Source organism: Carassius carassius, chromosome 37, assembly GCF_963082965.1.
Source record: "Carassius carassius chromosome 37, fCarCar2.1, whole genome shotgun sequence".
Classification (NCBI taxonomy): Eukaryota; Metazoa; Chordata; class Actinopteri; order Cypriniformes; family Cyprinidae; genus Carassius; species Carassius carassius.
The window spans coordinates 29,283,933-29,301,414 of NC_081791.1; the positions used below are offsets into that span (position 1 = coordinate 29,283,933).

General features: G+C 42.6%; 1 protein-coding gene across 1 annotated transcript in view; it reads right to left on the reverse strand.

The window, feature by feature from the left end:
* Positions 1-17,482, reverse strand: part of LOC132118622 (macrophage mannose receptor 1-like) — a 54,531-nt gene that overhangs the window by 14,811 nt on the left and 22,238 nt on the right. Inside the window, exons 5-7 of the mRNA XM_059528583.1 lie at positions 9,467-9,829; positions 8,788-9,138; positions 2,995-3,346 (exon numbers count right to left, since the gene is read on the reverse strand). Coding sequence (XP_059384566.1) covers positions 2,995-3,346; positions 8,788-9,138; positions 9,467-9,829 — 1,066 coding nt within the window. The remainder of the gene's footprint in view (positions 1-2,994; positions 3,347-8,787; positions 9,139-9,466; positions 9,830-17,482) is intronic.

The following is a 17,482-nucleotide window of genomic DNA, read 5'->3' on the forward strand; positions in this document are numbered from 1 at the left end:
TGCAATTAGAGATTGAGTGAAACATAGACAAACGTGTTTCATTCATTCTTTCATAACCACTCATTACCCCATCTATAATAATATGAATTACGTAATATTCTAAAATAATGATGATGGTAAAAACACAATCAAACCAGCAAACCAATGAGCGCTTTTCAGGTAAAATTTGAGTGAAGGCTGAATGTTTCCTCTGATTAAAAATCTCTTGCAGGGATATTAAAACTGATAAAATAAAATAAAATAAAATTAAGCCTATTTTAGCTAGTTGCCAAGGCAACATTTCAAATTTGTGTTTAATTTAACTTCTTGTACTACAATAATTAAAACAAAAATAAATTTATTGTAGTAGAAGTATTTCAGTTAGAAAAAAAACTTTTTTTTTTATCTGTTGGACCTGTACAGTATTTGCCACAGTATTTAAACCACTTTATTTAAATGCTTCTGCTGATGTTCAAATATAGTGCAAATATTCCATAAAGTCACTCAATTAACATTTATTATCATTATATAAAATTGTTACATTTATCCATTTATGTTTACATGTATTCATTGTAGATGAGTTTATACAAAGGAACATAACACTTGAGTCAAAAATATTAATAGTCTACAATGCCAAGTGAGAGTAATAAAAAAAAAATACAAAGTAATGAAGGAAATTAATGAGACACAGGTGAACAACATAATCAGTAACTATAGTGACAGATAAGAACATACTTAAAAACCATGACGACCAAGCAAACTGAAAGGAAACTAAAAGTCTATCAAAATGAATCTAAAACCAAAACTGAATATTAAATGACACATCTATAAGAGTATCTTACATATTTTCCATCACAGCCTCCATTTAGAGACTCGTGTATCATATCAAGTTGCATGCATTAAAATGAGTATATTTGCAGTCATTTTAGATGAAGTTTACTGAACGTATTATTTTCAAAAAAGTAAATGTAAGTGCTTAGTACTAAATAACATGCAATAATAAAAAAAATGAAGTCAGATGAAAGAAAACGCAGTAAATGTTTGTCTCCATCATCTCATGAGTCGTGAAACTGAATCATTTAATTTATCTTAAGTAAAAACATGACAGAAGTTCAAATAGACATCAAAGACATTAAATGGAGATGATTTGAGTCCAATAACAGAAAACTTCATGGTCGTAACTATAAGCTGTTTTGAAACAGTCTGTATTGTGAAAAGAGCTTTACAATTCAGTTTATTTTAATCAAGTCCAAATGGCTTTCGTTTACTGAACTTTCATAATCTGTTATAAGAATCAATGTAGGTATATTATATTACAACCCGAATTCCGGAAAAGTTGGGACGTTTTTTAAATTTTAATAAAATGAAAACTAAAAGACTTTCAAATCACATGAGCCAATATTTTATTCACAATAGAACATAGATAACATAGCAAATGTTTAAACTGAGAAATTTTTACAATTTACAAATGTTCTTTAAAGGTGAAAGATCTGGACTGCAGGCAGGCCAGGTTAGCACCCGGACTCTTCTACGACGAAGCCATGCTGTTGTTATAGCTGCAGTATGTGGTTTTGCATTGTCCTGCTGAAATAAACAAGGCCTTCCCTGAAATAGACGTTGTTTGGAGGGAAGCATATGTTGCTCTAAAACCTTTATATACCTTTCAGCATTCACAGAGCCTTCCAAAACATGCAAGCTGCCCATACCGTATGCACTTATGCACCCCCATACCATCAGAGATGCTGGCTTTTGAACTGAACGCTGATAACATGCTGGAAGGTCTCCCTCCTCTTTAGCCCGGAGGACACGGCGTCCGTGATTTCCAACAAGAATGTCAAATTTGAACTCGTCTGACCATAAAACACTATTCCACTTTGAAATAGTCCATTTTAAATGAGCCTTGGCCCACAGCACACGACGGCGCTTCTGGACCATGTTCACATATGGCTTCCTTTTTGCATGATAGAGCTTTAGTTGGCATCTGCTGATGGCACGGCGGATTGTGTTTACCGACAGTGGTTTCTGAAAGTATTCCTGGGCCCATTTAGTAATGTCATTGACACAATCATGCCGATGAGTGATGCAGTGTCGTCTGAGAGCCCGAAGACCACGGGCATCCAATAAAGGTCTCTGGCCTTGTCCCTTACGCACAGAGATTTCTCCAGTTTCTCTGAATCTTTTGATGATGTTATGCACTGTAGATGATGAGATTTGCAAAGCCTTTGCAATTTGACGTTGAGGAACATTGTTTTTAAAGTTTTCCACAATTTTTTTACGCAGTCTTTCACAGATTGGAGAGCCTCTGCCCATCTTTACTTCTGAGAGACTCTGCTTCTCTAAGACAAAGCTTTTATAGCTAATCATGTTACAGACCTGATATCAATTAACTTAATTAATCACTAGATGTTCTCCCAGCTGAATCTTTTCAAAACTGCTTGCTTTTTTAGCCATTTGTTGCCCCCGTGCCAACTTTTTTGAGACCTGTAGCAGGCATTAAATTTTAAATGAGCTAATTAAGTGGATAAAAGTGTAAAATTTCTCAGTTTAAACATTTGCTACGTTATCTATGTTTTATTGTGAATAAAATATTGGCTCATGTGATTTGAAATTCTTTTAGTTTTCATTTTATTAAAATTTAAAAAACGTCCCAACTTTTCCAGAATTCGGGTTGTATATTATATTATATTATATTATATTATATTATATTATATTATATTATATTATATTATATTATATTATATTATATTATATTATATTAAGTCTCTTACTGGTTATAAAGTACATAATGAAAATTTTATTAAGTAACATTATCCATTAGATTTCACATGTATTCTGAGTACTTTGTGATTACTTTATAATTAAGTGAATAATTTACTGGTATTGTGTGAACATGTAATCCATAAGAAAGTAACGGTCGTCTATTTATGGGCATATTAAAATGTAGTGCGATCTAATTAAAAGTACTGAATATTTGTAATCTGGATCAGATGTAATCAGTTACTCTCCAGCACTCACTTGATGCAGATGAAGTTGTATCTATCAGTTTCAGGGCGGCTGATCCAGCGAGTATCATTCTTTCGAATGACTCCGGATCTGACCGTCATATCGCAGTCGTCCAGTCCGGTGTCATAACCAGAAGCCCACTGATCATAGCACACGGTCTGACCGTTGACCCAGAACCAGATCCCCACTGTGCAGGAGTGACGCAGACCCAGCCACACGTGATCAGAGAGAGCGCTCGAGGTCACCTCCATCACCCGCTGCTGCATCTGCTCCGAATCCACCGACACCAGGTCCATGTTCATATCTCTGCAGTATCTCAGAGCTTCATACCACGTCTTATTCTCTCGGATCAGAACCAGTTTATCTGGAAACAAACAGAAAGTGAAGCATTTAAACACAGGAACTCATATGAAGAGTTTTGACTCAAACAGGCTTCCTCAGTTTATTGGAAACTAAATAATTTATGAAAAATGTATGTATTTAAATGAGGCTGCACAATTAATCAAAATGAATCTGAAATCTTGATATAGCTTTAGTGTGATAATCAAATCAAAGTCTGAAGTGTTGTGTTTCAGAGTCTTTGGATTTAAAACTTTGAAACTGAAGATTTTAATATCAATATTAGTATTGTCACTTGTAGTGTGAAAGAAAATTATTTAATTTTACATGGCAGTGAATTCACAACTTTAATATATGTTCTCTTACGAGAGTTCTCTCGTACTGCGTCTTAGCTAAGACGCTACGGGAAAAGTCTCTTTTCACGATACACTGAAGCAAAAAATTATCCTTAATTTTGAATTATTGTAAAGCGCCTTTGCAGCAGCACACAGCCATAGGCGAGACGGCTCGCTCGCTCATTGGCTGCTCTGCGGCAACTGCATAAGCCTATCGAGCGCAGGCTGATGCAACATCAGACCAATGAGGGCGCTCGCGCCCTCCATGCCACTTCCCGCCGAAACGGGTGTGGCCTAGCCCTATAAAGGGAGCTCGAAAAGGCTGACTCACCTGATTTTTCCTCCCAAAGCGCTCCGGTTCTGCAGCGAGTCGTGCTAGACCGGCCCCGCAAAGCTCTCAGCCACACCCCCCGCCTCCTGCTGCTTCATCGCAACAGCGTCAGCAACGCAGCTCGAGACCCCGCTCTCGCTCTACCGGGCCGTCGCCCCGCACCGCGAGGACCACGGCAGAGGATTACGGTGAGGCCGGAAGCCCCGAAGTCATCCTAGCACTCCTAGGAAAGCGCCGGTGTACGAGTCCCGCTGTGGCCGAACTCTCACCAAAGCGCGCCGCTGTTTCAGTTCCAGGAATTGTGACTGTCTCAGCGTCTTCTGCAACGCTCAAGCCTCTACAGTTGCCCGCTTGCCTGCACACAAAAGCCGTTATCACGGCTACCCAGATATTTCCCGAAAAGAGTGTAGTTTCTGGTGTCCCGGCCACGGCCGATGGTGCTATAAATGTAGTGACAATGCCCACTGCTCAGTGCCCATTTCCACATATAAGCACAGCCCTTCACACAGGGCTCGCGCCCATAAAAGCGACTCAGGTCGATCGCACGCACTACATAGTAAACGTGCCCACTCCTCAGTGCCCACAAACACTATGTCACACACGGCATGTGGTTTCTGTAAAAATGAAACCCGTGCACGTTCGTTCTGCTCAGGCAGACAGCGAGTCGAAAGCAGTAAATGTGCACGCTTACAGCCCACAATTACTCACAGACAGCATGAGTCCCACGGGACCCGCTCAGCCCTCCCTCACTCGGTTAAGCACCGTGGTGGGGTCGAGGACGAGCGATCTGCCCGCTGTGATCAGCGCGCTCCCCACCTCAAATGTCACAGGCATAACGCCCATGTTACAGCACATCGAAGCGCTGCCATTGCCCAGCCAACAGAGCATGCTTCGCATCCAACCCTTAGCCATTCATGCAGACGCATGGTCAGCGCTTCCAGGGGTTTCGGATTGGGTGCTAGACATTATAAAGAGAGGCTACTCGCTACAGTTTTTTCGACGCCCTCCGCGCTTTTTAGTGCGCGTCGAAACTACGGTCAAAACAGAAGTAGCACACCTACTTCGAGCCGAAATATCAAAACTGTTGAGCAAAGGGGCTGTGGAGCCTGTATCTCAAGCTCAAAGCGAAGGGGGGCTGTACAGCAGATACTTTCTAGTGCCCAAGAAAGACGGGGGTTTCAGACCCATACTGGATCTAAGACAGCTGAACAAGGCATTGGTGAAACGCAGTTTCAAAATGCTTACAACCAGGAAACTCCTCGCGCATATTCGCAGAGGAGACTGGTTCATGTCGATAGATCTGAAGAACGCATATTTTCAAATACAGATAGCGTTATGTCACAGGCGATACTTGAGATTCGCCTTCGAGGGCCAGACATACCAGTATACAGTCCTGCCGTTCGGCTTGTCCATGGCTCCTCGTACGTTTACGAGGTGCAAGGACGCAGCGCTTGCTCCTCTCAGACTCAGAGGCATGCGAGTGCTGAACTATTTGGACAACTGGCTGATTCTGGCTCAATCACGATCAGAGCTCGTGGAACACAGGGCCATTTTACTCGATCACCTCGAGAAACTCGGTCTCAGTGTCAACTGGATGAAGAGTTCGCTGAACCCCAGTCAGACGATACTGTTTTTGGGTATAGCTCTGGACTCACGCTCCATGACGTCGCGGCTGTCGCCACAGCGCGCGTTGGGCATTCGGCGCCAGCGAGCTCTCTCCGCTGCAGCGCGACCTTCTCGCTCAGAGAATTTCAGAAGATGCTAGGTCTCATGGCCTCAGCATCACCAGTTCTTCAGTTGGGCCTGCTCCGCATGCGCCCCTTGCAGTTCTGGCTGAAAGCGCGAGTACCGCACAGAGCGTGGATATCCGGTCAGTTGCGTCTCAAGGTCAATCAGAGCTGTGTTACAGCCTTGAAACCCTGGACAGCGAACGACTGGTACCAATCAGGTGTAAGCCTGGGGACTTCCTCAAAAGTGAAAGTGGTGTCGACGGACACCTCCACTTCGGGATGGGGACCGCTGCTCGAGGGCAGACCGTTCTTTGGCCTGTGGTCAGAACGGGAAAAGCTCCAACATATCAACTGTCTGGAAATGCTGGCAGTGGAGAACGCGCTGACGCTCTTTTGTCCCCGAATCAAGGGCCACCACGTCTTAGTCCGTTCGGACAACATGTCTGTGGTGTCCTACATAAATCGCCAGGGCGGTCTCAGGTCCCGAAACCTGTACAGGTTGGCGGAATGCCTCCTGGTTTGGGCTCAGCGCAACTTGTGCTCGCTGAGAGCAGTTCATGTGCCTGGGCTACAGAATCTGGGTGCAGACAGACTGTCCAGAAACAACATTCCCACGGGCGAATGGTCTCTACACCCACAGACAGTCCAGCTGCTGTGGGAGAGATTTGGCAGGGCGGAAGTGGACCTCTTCGCGTACCACGAAAACGCTCACTGTTCGGCGTTCTTTTCCAAGAACGAAAGCGCGCTGTCACAAAGGTGGCCGTGCTGCCCGCTCTATGCTTTTCCCCCCGTCTCCCTCCTTCCGCAGGTGATAGAACGGGTGAGGGAAACAAGATGCTCAGTACTGCTTGTAGCATCACTTTGGAAGAACCAACCATGGTTTCCAGATTTGATGCAGTTAGCAGACACTGCCCCGTGGCCAGTGCCGTTGAGGAGGGACCTCCTCTCGCAGGCCAGGGGCTCGATTTGGCACCCTCAACTGGAGTTGTGGTCCCTCCATGTTTGGGCGCTCAACGGTTACCCGCTGATCTCTCAGTGGGAGTGCTAAATACTATCACTCAGGCTGGAGCTCCGTCGACTCGACGGCTATATGCCTCGAAGTGGTCAGTATTCTCCAGCTGGTGCACAGCTCGGGGACGTTCACCCCTTAGTTGTGAGGTGACGGAGGTTCTCTCCTTCCTACAGGAGCTGTTGGATAAGGGCAGAGCCCCCTCCACGCTCAAAGTTTACGTGGCGGCTATCGCAGCGTTTTCTGAGACAACGCTCGGTCAGTCAATAGGAAGGAACGATTTGGTCATCCGCTTCCTTAGAGGAGCTAGGTGGCTGAATCCTCCCAGACCTCCGTCAGTCCCTGTATGGGACCTCTCGACGGTTTTGGAGGCCATGAAAGGTTCCCCTTTCGAGCCTATCCGAACGATTCGCTTCAAACATCTGTCATTCAAGACAGTGTTCTTGTTGGCTCTCGCTTCAGTGAAGCGTGTGGGTGACCTGCACGCGCTCTCGGTGAGCCCGACGTGCTTGGAGTTTGGGCCTAATGACTCAAGAGTCATACTCAAACCTAGGCACGGTTATGTGCCGAAATCCCTCAACACACCGTTTCGGGCTCAGGTTATTTCCCTGTCTGCCCTGTCGGTGTCAGAAGAGGATGGAGACTCAAGTCTTCTTTGCCCCGTTAGGGTTTTAAGAACTTATGTGTCTCGCTCTGCTGTCTTCAGACAGACTGAGCAGCTGTTTGTCTCGTTCAGTGGACGTTCCAAGGGAATGGCTGTTTCGAAACAGAGCCTATCCAGATGGATAGTTGAAGCTATAGCGTTAGCTTACACTTCCAGGGGCCTTCAGTGCCCACTGGGTGTCAGAGCACACTCCACAAGAGGCGTCGCCTCATCGTGGGTGTGGTCTAGTGGGATTTCCTTACAGGATATATGTATGGCGGCAGGATGGGCCTCGCCGTCTACATTTATCAGGTTCTATAACCTAGAGGTTCCCGCTCTGCAAGCAAAGCTGTTGTCGGTATAGTTGAATCAGTGTCCTGATTGGAACTCTGAGATCGCAAGCGCGATGCGCTGCCGACTGTTATTTGGGCAGAATTGTGTAAGACCCACATTCCCACATTGGTCAGGCCTTGCCTTGAATATGTGATGTCATATTGCCGCGTCTACGGACGCTGCTAGATATGGGATGGAGGGTTTCCCCCTCCTGTTCTAGGACTCTCTGTGAGTCCCTCTGGTGATTGTGCACTGTAAATCCTGGGCGTCGCTTCCAGGTTTATTGGTGTGTGATCTCTGCACGCACGGCGTTTTACATTGGGTTCCCGTAGCATCTTAGCTAAGATGTAGTACGAGAGAACTCTTGTAAGAGAACGTACTCGGTTACTAATGTAACCTCGCTTCTCTCTAGAAGAGGGAACGAGTACTGCGTTCTCTGCCGTGCGTACAATTCACTCTGGTTCGCTTCGGCGATGAAATAAATCAGGTGAGTCAGCCTTTTCGAGCTCCCTTTATAGGGCTAGGCCACACCCGTTTCGGCGGGAAGTGGCATGGAGGGCGCGAGCGCCCTCATTGGTCTGATGTTGCATCAGCCTGCGCTCGATAGGCTTGTGCAGTTGCCGTAGAGCAGGCAATGAGCGAGCGAGCCGTCTCGCCTATGGCTGTGTGCTGCTGCATATGCACTTTACATTAATTCAAAATTAAGGATAATTTTTTGCTTCAGTGTATCGTGAAAAGAGACTTTTCCCGTAGCATCTTAGCTAAGACGCAGTACTCGTTCCCTCTTCTAGAGAGAACCGAGGTTACATTAGTAACCGAGTACGTTTTCGTTTTTATAACAAGAGTTATTTTATTTGTTTAGCTGCATGTCTCGTGATATTTAACTAACATCAGAGAAGCATGAATGTATGAATGTTTTGTCAAATTATTGAAACATTAATTTAAAGACTTTAAGAAATACTTTCACTGACAGAAACTCTGGGAATTGCTGGTTAAAGGAATAGTGCAGTCATACTGTAATGATGAGAGAGTTTCTGTAGTTTGACAAGTAGATGTTCAGCAGCTCAGATGATTGATCTACTAACCATCATAACACACAAAGAGATGCTGATCTGAACATGGCTCGTCTGTCCATCGTCCTTCACCACTGATACCAGTTGATGCACAGATGCTTTTATTGCCATCTCTGCTATTGGGTTCACCACTGCTCCAGAGATTGAATATGAAGTTGCTGTTGTCTGACCAATTCCAGGATCTGTGCAGACCGATCCAGGCTTGATGATCTGAAGTTAGGTTCTGGTTTATGATGTTCTGAGTCTGATTATTCTCCATCTCATTCCTCACACTGGCCAGATCTGTGTGATTCTGTCTGCAGTAATTCTGAGCATCAGTCCAGTTCTTTTTCTCCTGTACAGGGACGAATCCTTTACTGATGCCTTCAAAAGAGAAAAACATTTGTCTGATATTGATTTAAAGAATTAAATACATATTCCTTTTCCTCTCATTTACCAAGAACAAAAAAACAAATCTAACTGTGGTTCATTGTTCAAGTTTCAAGTATTTTAGAACATTTCTGTTTTAATCACATAATCAAGTCACATTTATTTCATTCAAAATAAAATAAGTGTCAGTGTTGCAAAGTTCATCAATTACTCAAAAACCAGATCAATTCAGCTATGAGCAGCTTTAAAGAAGATGATAATGTCAGTTTGGTTAATTAATAGTTCAAAGTTCATCAGATATGAAACATACAGCTGAACTCACCATTATAGCAGATGAAATGCTTTTGGGTTTTACAGTCCATATCATGCCATTGTCCATCATTGTTCATATAAATACAGTCTCCATCTCCATTTGGTTGTGTTGGATCCCACTTCCTAAACTGAGACTCATTTCCTCTGTAGAAGTCAGAGTTATTCAGAGACCAAACCCATGCGTCCTGCAGCCCAATCCAGACACGGTCAGTTCTGTTCTCTCTCTGTAGGAGCTGATTTATATCATTCTGTTCATTCATGTCATTGATAGAGACCAGATCTGTGTATTTCTCTCTGCAGTATCTCTGAGCTTCAGTCCAGCTCATGTTCTGATTCACAAAGTGATACTGACGCAGAGACGAACTGACCACGACTGAGGAGAGACACATTCACACAGATCTCACTCATTATATCCACACTGTATTTCAAGAGCTCAGAGTTTCAGTATGTGTTTGATAAAGTGCTCTGAATGGTGCTTTTGTACGTTCAGTGTTTCTACAGGATTTGGTGAGACTGTGGAGCTCTAGAGGAACAACACTGACCTCTTTTAGTTGTGCCAGCACTAACACTAACTATCAGCACTAGTACTAGTCAAGCACTCACCTGTGAGCAGAACAGACATCAGTGTGATTCTCTCCATTTCTGAGGGAAAAACAGAAATCAGTCTCAATAAATGATGCAGACGCTGAACATCTGACCAGATCCAGAACATCAGATCATGTCATTTCTGCTTTATCATTGCTTATTAGATTCTACATCAGTCATAAATACACACATGAAGCTCCTGAAGCTGATGTGTGTCACGATTCAGTGTGAAAATACACTCAAAATACAGCAAACTTACAGTAAAAGCAGCTGTGGTTGCCTGAACTTTACAGTAAAAAATACAGCAGAAATATTTTAGGTTTACAGATTTTTGCATCCACAGTAAAACATTTACTGTACATTATTTGTAAAAAGATACATATATATATATATTATTAACTGATATAATGCTAATATACCAACCTACTGAAACAGTAAAATCATTACTATAAAGAAATATGATCCGTTTTTATAGTAATATAGTTTTACTAATTAGAGTTTAATATAGTACAAAAATACATTCAGGACACACTTGTGAAGGTTTCTCTGTAATTTTTCTCTATAAAAACCCAGATACCAACAGATAAAACGTGGAAACTCCACACATTCACTAGTTAAACCGTGATCAGTTTAATATAATGTGATATAAACACTGATAAATCAATCATATTATGATCAATGTAAAGTTATAAGTCAGATTCTCTTACCTGTAGACGTTGTGTTTCAGGTGTGTTTGTGTTTCTTCTTTTATCAGAACAGACTGATATCACGATCCTCTCTCTTTCTTCTCCTCCTATCTCTGGTTCCCTCCCTTCTTCACTCCTTTCTGTGACTTGTTTGTTTATTTGTTCAGGTTTGGTTCCTTCTTTTATAATAGAGAAATGAATAATAGTGAGAAACGAAACACTTTTACTGAGGGTTTCCTGCTTTCAGATGTTTGTACTTCAGCTCCACATTCATTGTACAGCTCTGGACTGGATTGTTGACTCGTTTGTATCCTTTTTTAATTTCTCCAGGGGAAACATCTGAGAGAAAGTCAATACTTTGATGAGAATGCTGAGGTCTGAAAGAACGCAGGTTATCTTTTGTTAATTATTTTGAGTAATTGTTTAAGGGATACTAATATTATTCCTGTACTCATTTCCTCTGTTTATCTTATTTGAATTTTTTTCCATTTTAATTTACATATATTTATATTTTTATGCAGCTGATAGTCATGAATGTCTCAGGGTCCTTCAGGGATGAATAATCAAATACGGGAAAGAATTTGAATGTGTGCCGTTGTTATTCAAGGAAATAAAACCTAAAATAATTAAGGAAATCTAACCAGAAAACCAGGAGCACTTCCATGTAAATATTGTGTGTATGTATATAATCAAACTTCAACCAAAGTGTAATATTTTAGACATGTGTGGTGCAGAGTTTGAGCTGAATTGATACACATTATCTTCTGTGTTGCCACATTGTTTGTTACTATGTTATCATGGTAATATTCAGATTTGGTTGCAGTGCGTCAAACATGCAAATATGAGACAGTAATTCATATCATGTCACCGTCAAAAATACAGTGTATTGACATCATTTATGGTCGGAGAGTATTCCAGTGATTTGCATCTAATATTTCCAGTAAGATAATGACGCATCACAAACATGCTGTTCTTCAGCCATATTTTGTTTTGTTTTCCAGTAAAAACTTTCTGAAGTCAAGATATATTTACTGGAGATGCAAATGATGCAAAAAGATACGATGTAATTATATTAGTCTTGTTTTCTGAAAAATTTATCAAAGTGAAATGAGTTTATGATTAAAACAACAACAAAACAAAGTATTTTCTTGTTTGCAATATAAACTCAAAGGAATCGCTCACCCTCCAGATCAGGATGAGTTTGTTTCTTCATCCGATTTGGAGAAATGTAGCATTGCATCAGTGCATCAGTGAATGGGTGCCGTCAGAAGGAGAGTCCAAACAGCTGATAAGAACATCACAATAATCCACAGCACTCCAGTCCATCAGTTAACATCTGGAGAAGACAAAAGATGAAACAAATCCAGCATTAAGATGTTTTTAACTTCAAACCCTTGCTTCCAGATAAAACATAGTCTACAAATTTTTCAGTATTTCTTACTGGAGGAATATTTTTGTCTTGATAGAAAATTTTATGTTGGGTGTGACTGGCAGAGCTCTTATCAGTCACACACACACACACACACACACACACACACGCACGCACGCACACGCGCGCACGCACACGCACGCACGCACGCACGCACGCACGCACGCACGCACACACACACACACACACACACACACACACACACACACGCACGCACGCACGCACGCACGCACGCACGCACGCACGCACGCACGCACACGCACGCACACACACTCAAGTGAAAGTCTACACATCTGCTTTAACATTGTTATTATTAACCAGGCAGGGAGACAAAAACTCAGCCGTATCCATAGACAGAGACAATGGTGACAGAAGGGGTGAGAATGACCACAGACCAGCAAACACAAAAGGGTAAGGGGCACTATAAGTAGGGAGGTAAATACATGAGGGCCAGGTGAACACAATTAGACTAACCAGGTTAACAAAGGGTGTGGTAGAAAGGAAACAAGGAGGATGGACTACAGGAGCACATGGCCGAGAAAACAATTAACAATTGAATTATTTTCCACAAATTGATCATTGAAATAAAAAACAAACAAACAAACAAACAAACTAAAAGAGGAGTCATGTAAATTGTTATTTATCTGTTGCACAAAAGCAAAAAACAAATCAGAGTTGTCGGTGAGGGTGACCAGACTGGAGGATGATGAGCACACACCTCGGCGATGGTGAGAAGGAGAGGTACTGATCGAGGTAACACTGGAGAGTAACTGGAGCCGTAGATCCGTGATAAAGTCCACTCCGAGATGTGACCAGGGACGGTTTGGAATGGGTAATGGGTGGAGTTTACCTGCTGGAAGATGTCGGGGACTTTTGGAGATGGTGCAATCTGTGCAACCTCGGACATATCTTCTCACATCTCCTGCCATGTTGGTACACCAGAAGTGGTCTTTTAGCAGCGAGAGAGTTGCGTCGGACCCTGGGTGGCCAGTGCCTAGGGAGGTGTGAGTGGTTCAGTGAGGAAGATTAGTGGGGTGTGCTGTGTCCAAGGAACATATCTGAGTCCAGGGGGACAGTCCGGCGGAGCAGGAGGAGGGACTTAAGAGGCGACTGGTGGAGAGGTCCATTGAATCGAGCTGGCTATGAGTTGAGTTGGGATTATCGTTTCTGGCTCGTCTGTACTTTTGTCCGATGTGATAATGCGGGAGAGGGCATCAGCTTTGGTGTTGCGAGGACCTGGTCGATAGGAGATAGTGAAGTGGAATCGGGTGAAAAATAGGGCCCATCGAGTCTCGGAGATATTGTACATTTTTGTGGTCCGTGAATACCGTGAAAGGATGTGCTGCTCCCTCGAGCCAATGTTTCCATTCAGAGCCAATTTGATTTCTTGTAGCTCCCGGTTTCCGATATCGTAGTTTTTCTCCACCGCGCTGAGTTTCTGGGAGAAGAAGGCACATGGATGGAGTCTTGGAGGGGTCCCCTGCCGCTGTGACAATACCCTACCAACTCCAGTGGTCGAGGCATCCACTTCCACCTCGAAAGGGATGTCTGGGTCAGGATGAACGAGGACGGGGGCCCTGGTGAAGGCTTATTTGAGGGTTGAGAAGGCTTCGGTGGCAGCTGGAGTCCAGGACAGGGATTTGGGTTCATTGTGGAGGAGGTCGGTGATGGGACTGTTAATGGAGCTTTAATTCTTAATGAAACGGCGATAGAAGTTAGCAAAACCTAAGAAACGTTGGAGTTCTTTTATGGTTGATGGGAGTGGCCAGGAGGTGATGGCTTTAATCTTCCCCTCGTCCACGTGTGTGCCTGAACTATTGATAATGTAACCCAGGAACTGAACGGATGGTTGATGGAAGGTGCATTTTTCTGCCTTGAGGAATAATTGGAATTTTTGTAACAGGGTTAGGACTGCCCTTACATGTTGGTGATGTTCGGCCAGGCTCCGGGAGTAGATGAGGATGTCATCTAAGTTAACTATAACAAAGTGGTTGAGATACTCCCGGACCACTTCATGCATGAAGTCCTGGAAGACTGAGGGGGCATTGACCAGACCATACGGCATCACCCTATACTTGTAGTGGCCAGTAGGGGTCACAAATGCGGTCTTCCATTCATCACCTTCTCGGATACGGATGAGATTATATGAGAGAGAGAGAGAGAGAGAGAGAGAGAGAGAGAGAGAACTTTATTAATCCCGAAAGGGAAACTGGTTTGCCACCAACTTAAAACATACAGCCAACAAGCACACCACATAGCTAACACACATAAATAAATAATTCAACATTTAAAACCTATGAAAAACACGATTAAGAGACCAATGAGACATGATTATAACAAGATACAGTTGCACAATTCAGAAATGCAGGGCAAAGAACAGACAGTTCAACAGTTTGACAGTCAACAGTGTTCATTAAAATATCTGACCGCTGCAGGAACAAAAGTCCTTCTCAATCGCTCACTGGAGCACCGAGGCATAATTAAACGCTCGCTGAAAGAGCTTCTGAGTCCATTAAAAACACTATACAGTGGATGGCCTTCAAAAAACATAACAATTTTTAATTTCGACATCATCCTCTTCTCCACAATGACCTCAAGTGAGTCTGGGATAAGACCAATAACCGAACCAACCAGCGAACCTCTTGATCAGCTTATTTATCCTATTTTTATCATCAACAGATAAGCTGCCCCCCCAGCAAAGGACAGCATAAAAAAGAACACTAGCCAAGATCCCCTGATAGAAAACATCTAAAAGCTTTGTACTACTGTTAAAAGATCTGAGTTTTCCCAAAAAGAAAAGTCTTGACTGAGCCTTCTTTATTAAAACATTAGTATTCTCTTTCCAATCTAATTTTTCATCCAAATGGACACCTAAAAATTTATATGAGTGAACAATTTCAATCGGCTGACCATTAATTGTGACTGGGAGGACCTTCTCCTTTTTCTTTCTAAAATCAATCACAAGTTCTTTAGTCTTCCCTATATTTAATTTTAGAAAGTTTGACTCACACCAGCTAGAAAAAGACTGGACCTCCCTTCTCTAAGAAAGGTCATCACCCTGATTAAGTAGACCTACTAAAGCAGTGTCGTCAGAGAATTTTTGTACCAAACAGGATGACTGACTATGCCTATAGTCCGCAGTGTAAAGTGTAAATAAAAAGGGAGATAGAACTGTGCCCTGAGGTGCTCCAGTATTAGTTAAAATAATGTCAGACTGTTTGTTACAAAACCTAACAAACTGTGGTCGTAATAACAGATAATCTAAAATCCAGGCAATAGTTGAATTATGCAATTTAAAATTAATTAATTTGTTAGCTAAAATATGTGGCTGTATAGTATTAAAAGCACTCGAAAAATCAAAAAACATGATTCTAACAGAACTAGCAGTAGTTTCGAGATGACTGTAAATATTATGTAACATAAATAATAGTGCATCATCTACCCCCACATCCTTCCTATATGCAAATTGCAAGGGATCCTGAAAAACAGACACCTGCCTAGTCAGATGATCAAGTACAGCCCTCTCAAAACATTTCATAATGTGTGATGTCAGAGCTATAGGCCTCAGAGTAGCAAGACTATTTGACACCTTGGCTTTTTTAGGAATAGGAATAAGGCAAGTTGTTTCCCACATAACCGGTATTTTAGCAGAGGACAGAGACAAAGAAAACAGTGAATGAAGGACAGAGCATAGCTGATCAGCACACACTTTTAAAGTATGTGGATGTACACCATCGGGGCCTTCTGCCTTGTTTGGTTTAATACGCCTTAATTGCTGACGAACCTCTTCCATACTAAGATGAATAGCTGAACTACAGTCCTCAGAACTGCTCTGCCTTAGATTAGAGAGGACATTCTCATGTACAGAAGAGAAATCGCATTCATCAAACCTGGCAAAAAAAGAATTGGCATCATTAGCCTGTATACCCAATTTACATAAACTGGGATTAAAGTCCCATATCCAGTAATACACTTCATACCATTCCATAGACCTCGTGTGTTGCTAATGGACATTTTACCTTCAACACTTTTCTTTATATTTTTGTTTGCCCTGTCTGATGATGACTTTCAACTCTCTTTGGGCAACTTTAATCCTTTCTTTATCACCACTATAAAAGGCTGCTTTCTTATTATTAATAGCATCTTTAACTTCTCTGGTGACCCATGGTTTATTATTGGGAAAGATTTTGATTTGTTTACATGGAATTACAGCATCGACACAATAATTAATATAACAAGTTACTTTGTCAGAGATACTGTCCAAGTCACTGTCTCCATCAAAAAACACAGACCAGTCGGTGCATTCAAAACACCCCTTTAGTGCTTCACAAGCATCATCTGACCAGACACGCACAGTCTTTGTCGTAATCGGCTGTTTACGTATCACCGTTGAATATTTGGAAGTCAAGTTTATCAAATTATGGTCTGATTTACCCAGTGGAGGAAGCAATTTAGCAACATACCCATCCTCAACATTTGTATAAAACAAGTCAATAGTGTTATCACCCCTCGTAGGACACGTCACCATTTGTTTAAAAGATGGTAAGGTGGTGGAGAGAGTGCAGTGATTAAAATCCCTGTTCACAATAACCAGCGCATCTGGAGAAGAGCGCTGTAAGTCATGCGTGATTCTCGAAATTGTCTCAATGGCACAATTCCCATTTCCTGATGGTGGGATATACACCACCATGACAATAACATGGGAGAACTCCCTGGGTAGGTAGTAAGGTCTACAACTCACTGCAATGAGCTCAATATTCGGGTTACAGACTCTTTCTTTTACCGTAACATGTTGAGTATGGCACCAGCGGTTGTTCACATACAGACATACTCCTCCACCTTGCTTCTTACCCGTACTTGCTTGATCTCTGTCCATCCTGTGAAGTGTAAAGCCTTCCATCTCCACATGAGAATCAGGTATCCTATCAGACAGCCATGTCTCAGAAAGACAGAGTAAACTGGTCTGCCGAAACGTGCGATCGAACTTCAAACAAGCTGTTAATTCATCCGCCTTGTTGACGAGAGAGCGGACATTCCCCATAGTAACCGAGGGTAAGACAGGTTTGTATCCCCGCTGACGGTTTCTGACTCGGACACCTCCTCTGCTGCCTCTCTTCTTAACTTTTGCCCTGGGCTTGATTTCTGATAGATCAACATCAGGATCCGATAGACTTGATGCTGAAAACCGCAACTGTAGAAGCTCATGTCGGCTGTACGCTATGACAGGCAGGCCCGGCTCTTTCATCACGTGGAATGTTTGTGCAACTTTCCAAACAATCAATATCCACAGCCACAGAAGGCAAACAAGTGTACGATTATTAAGTGC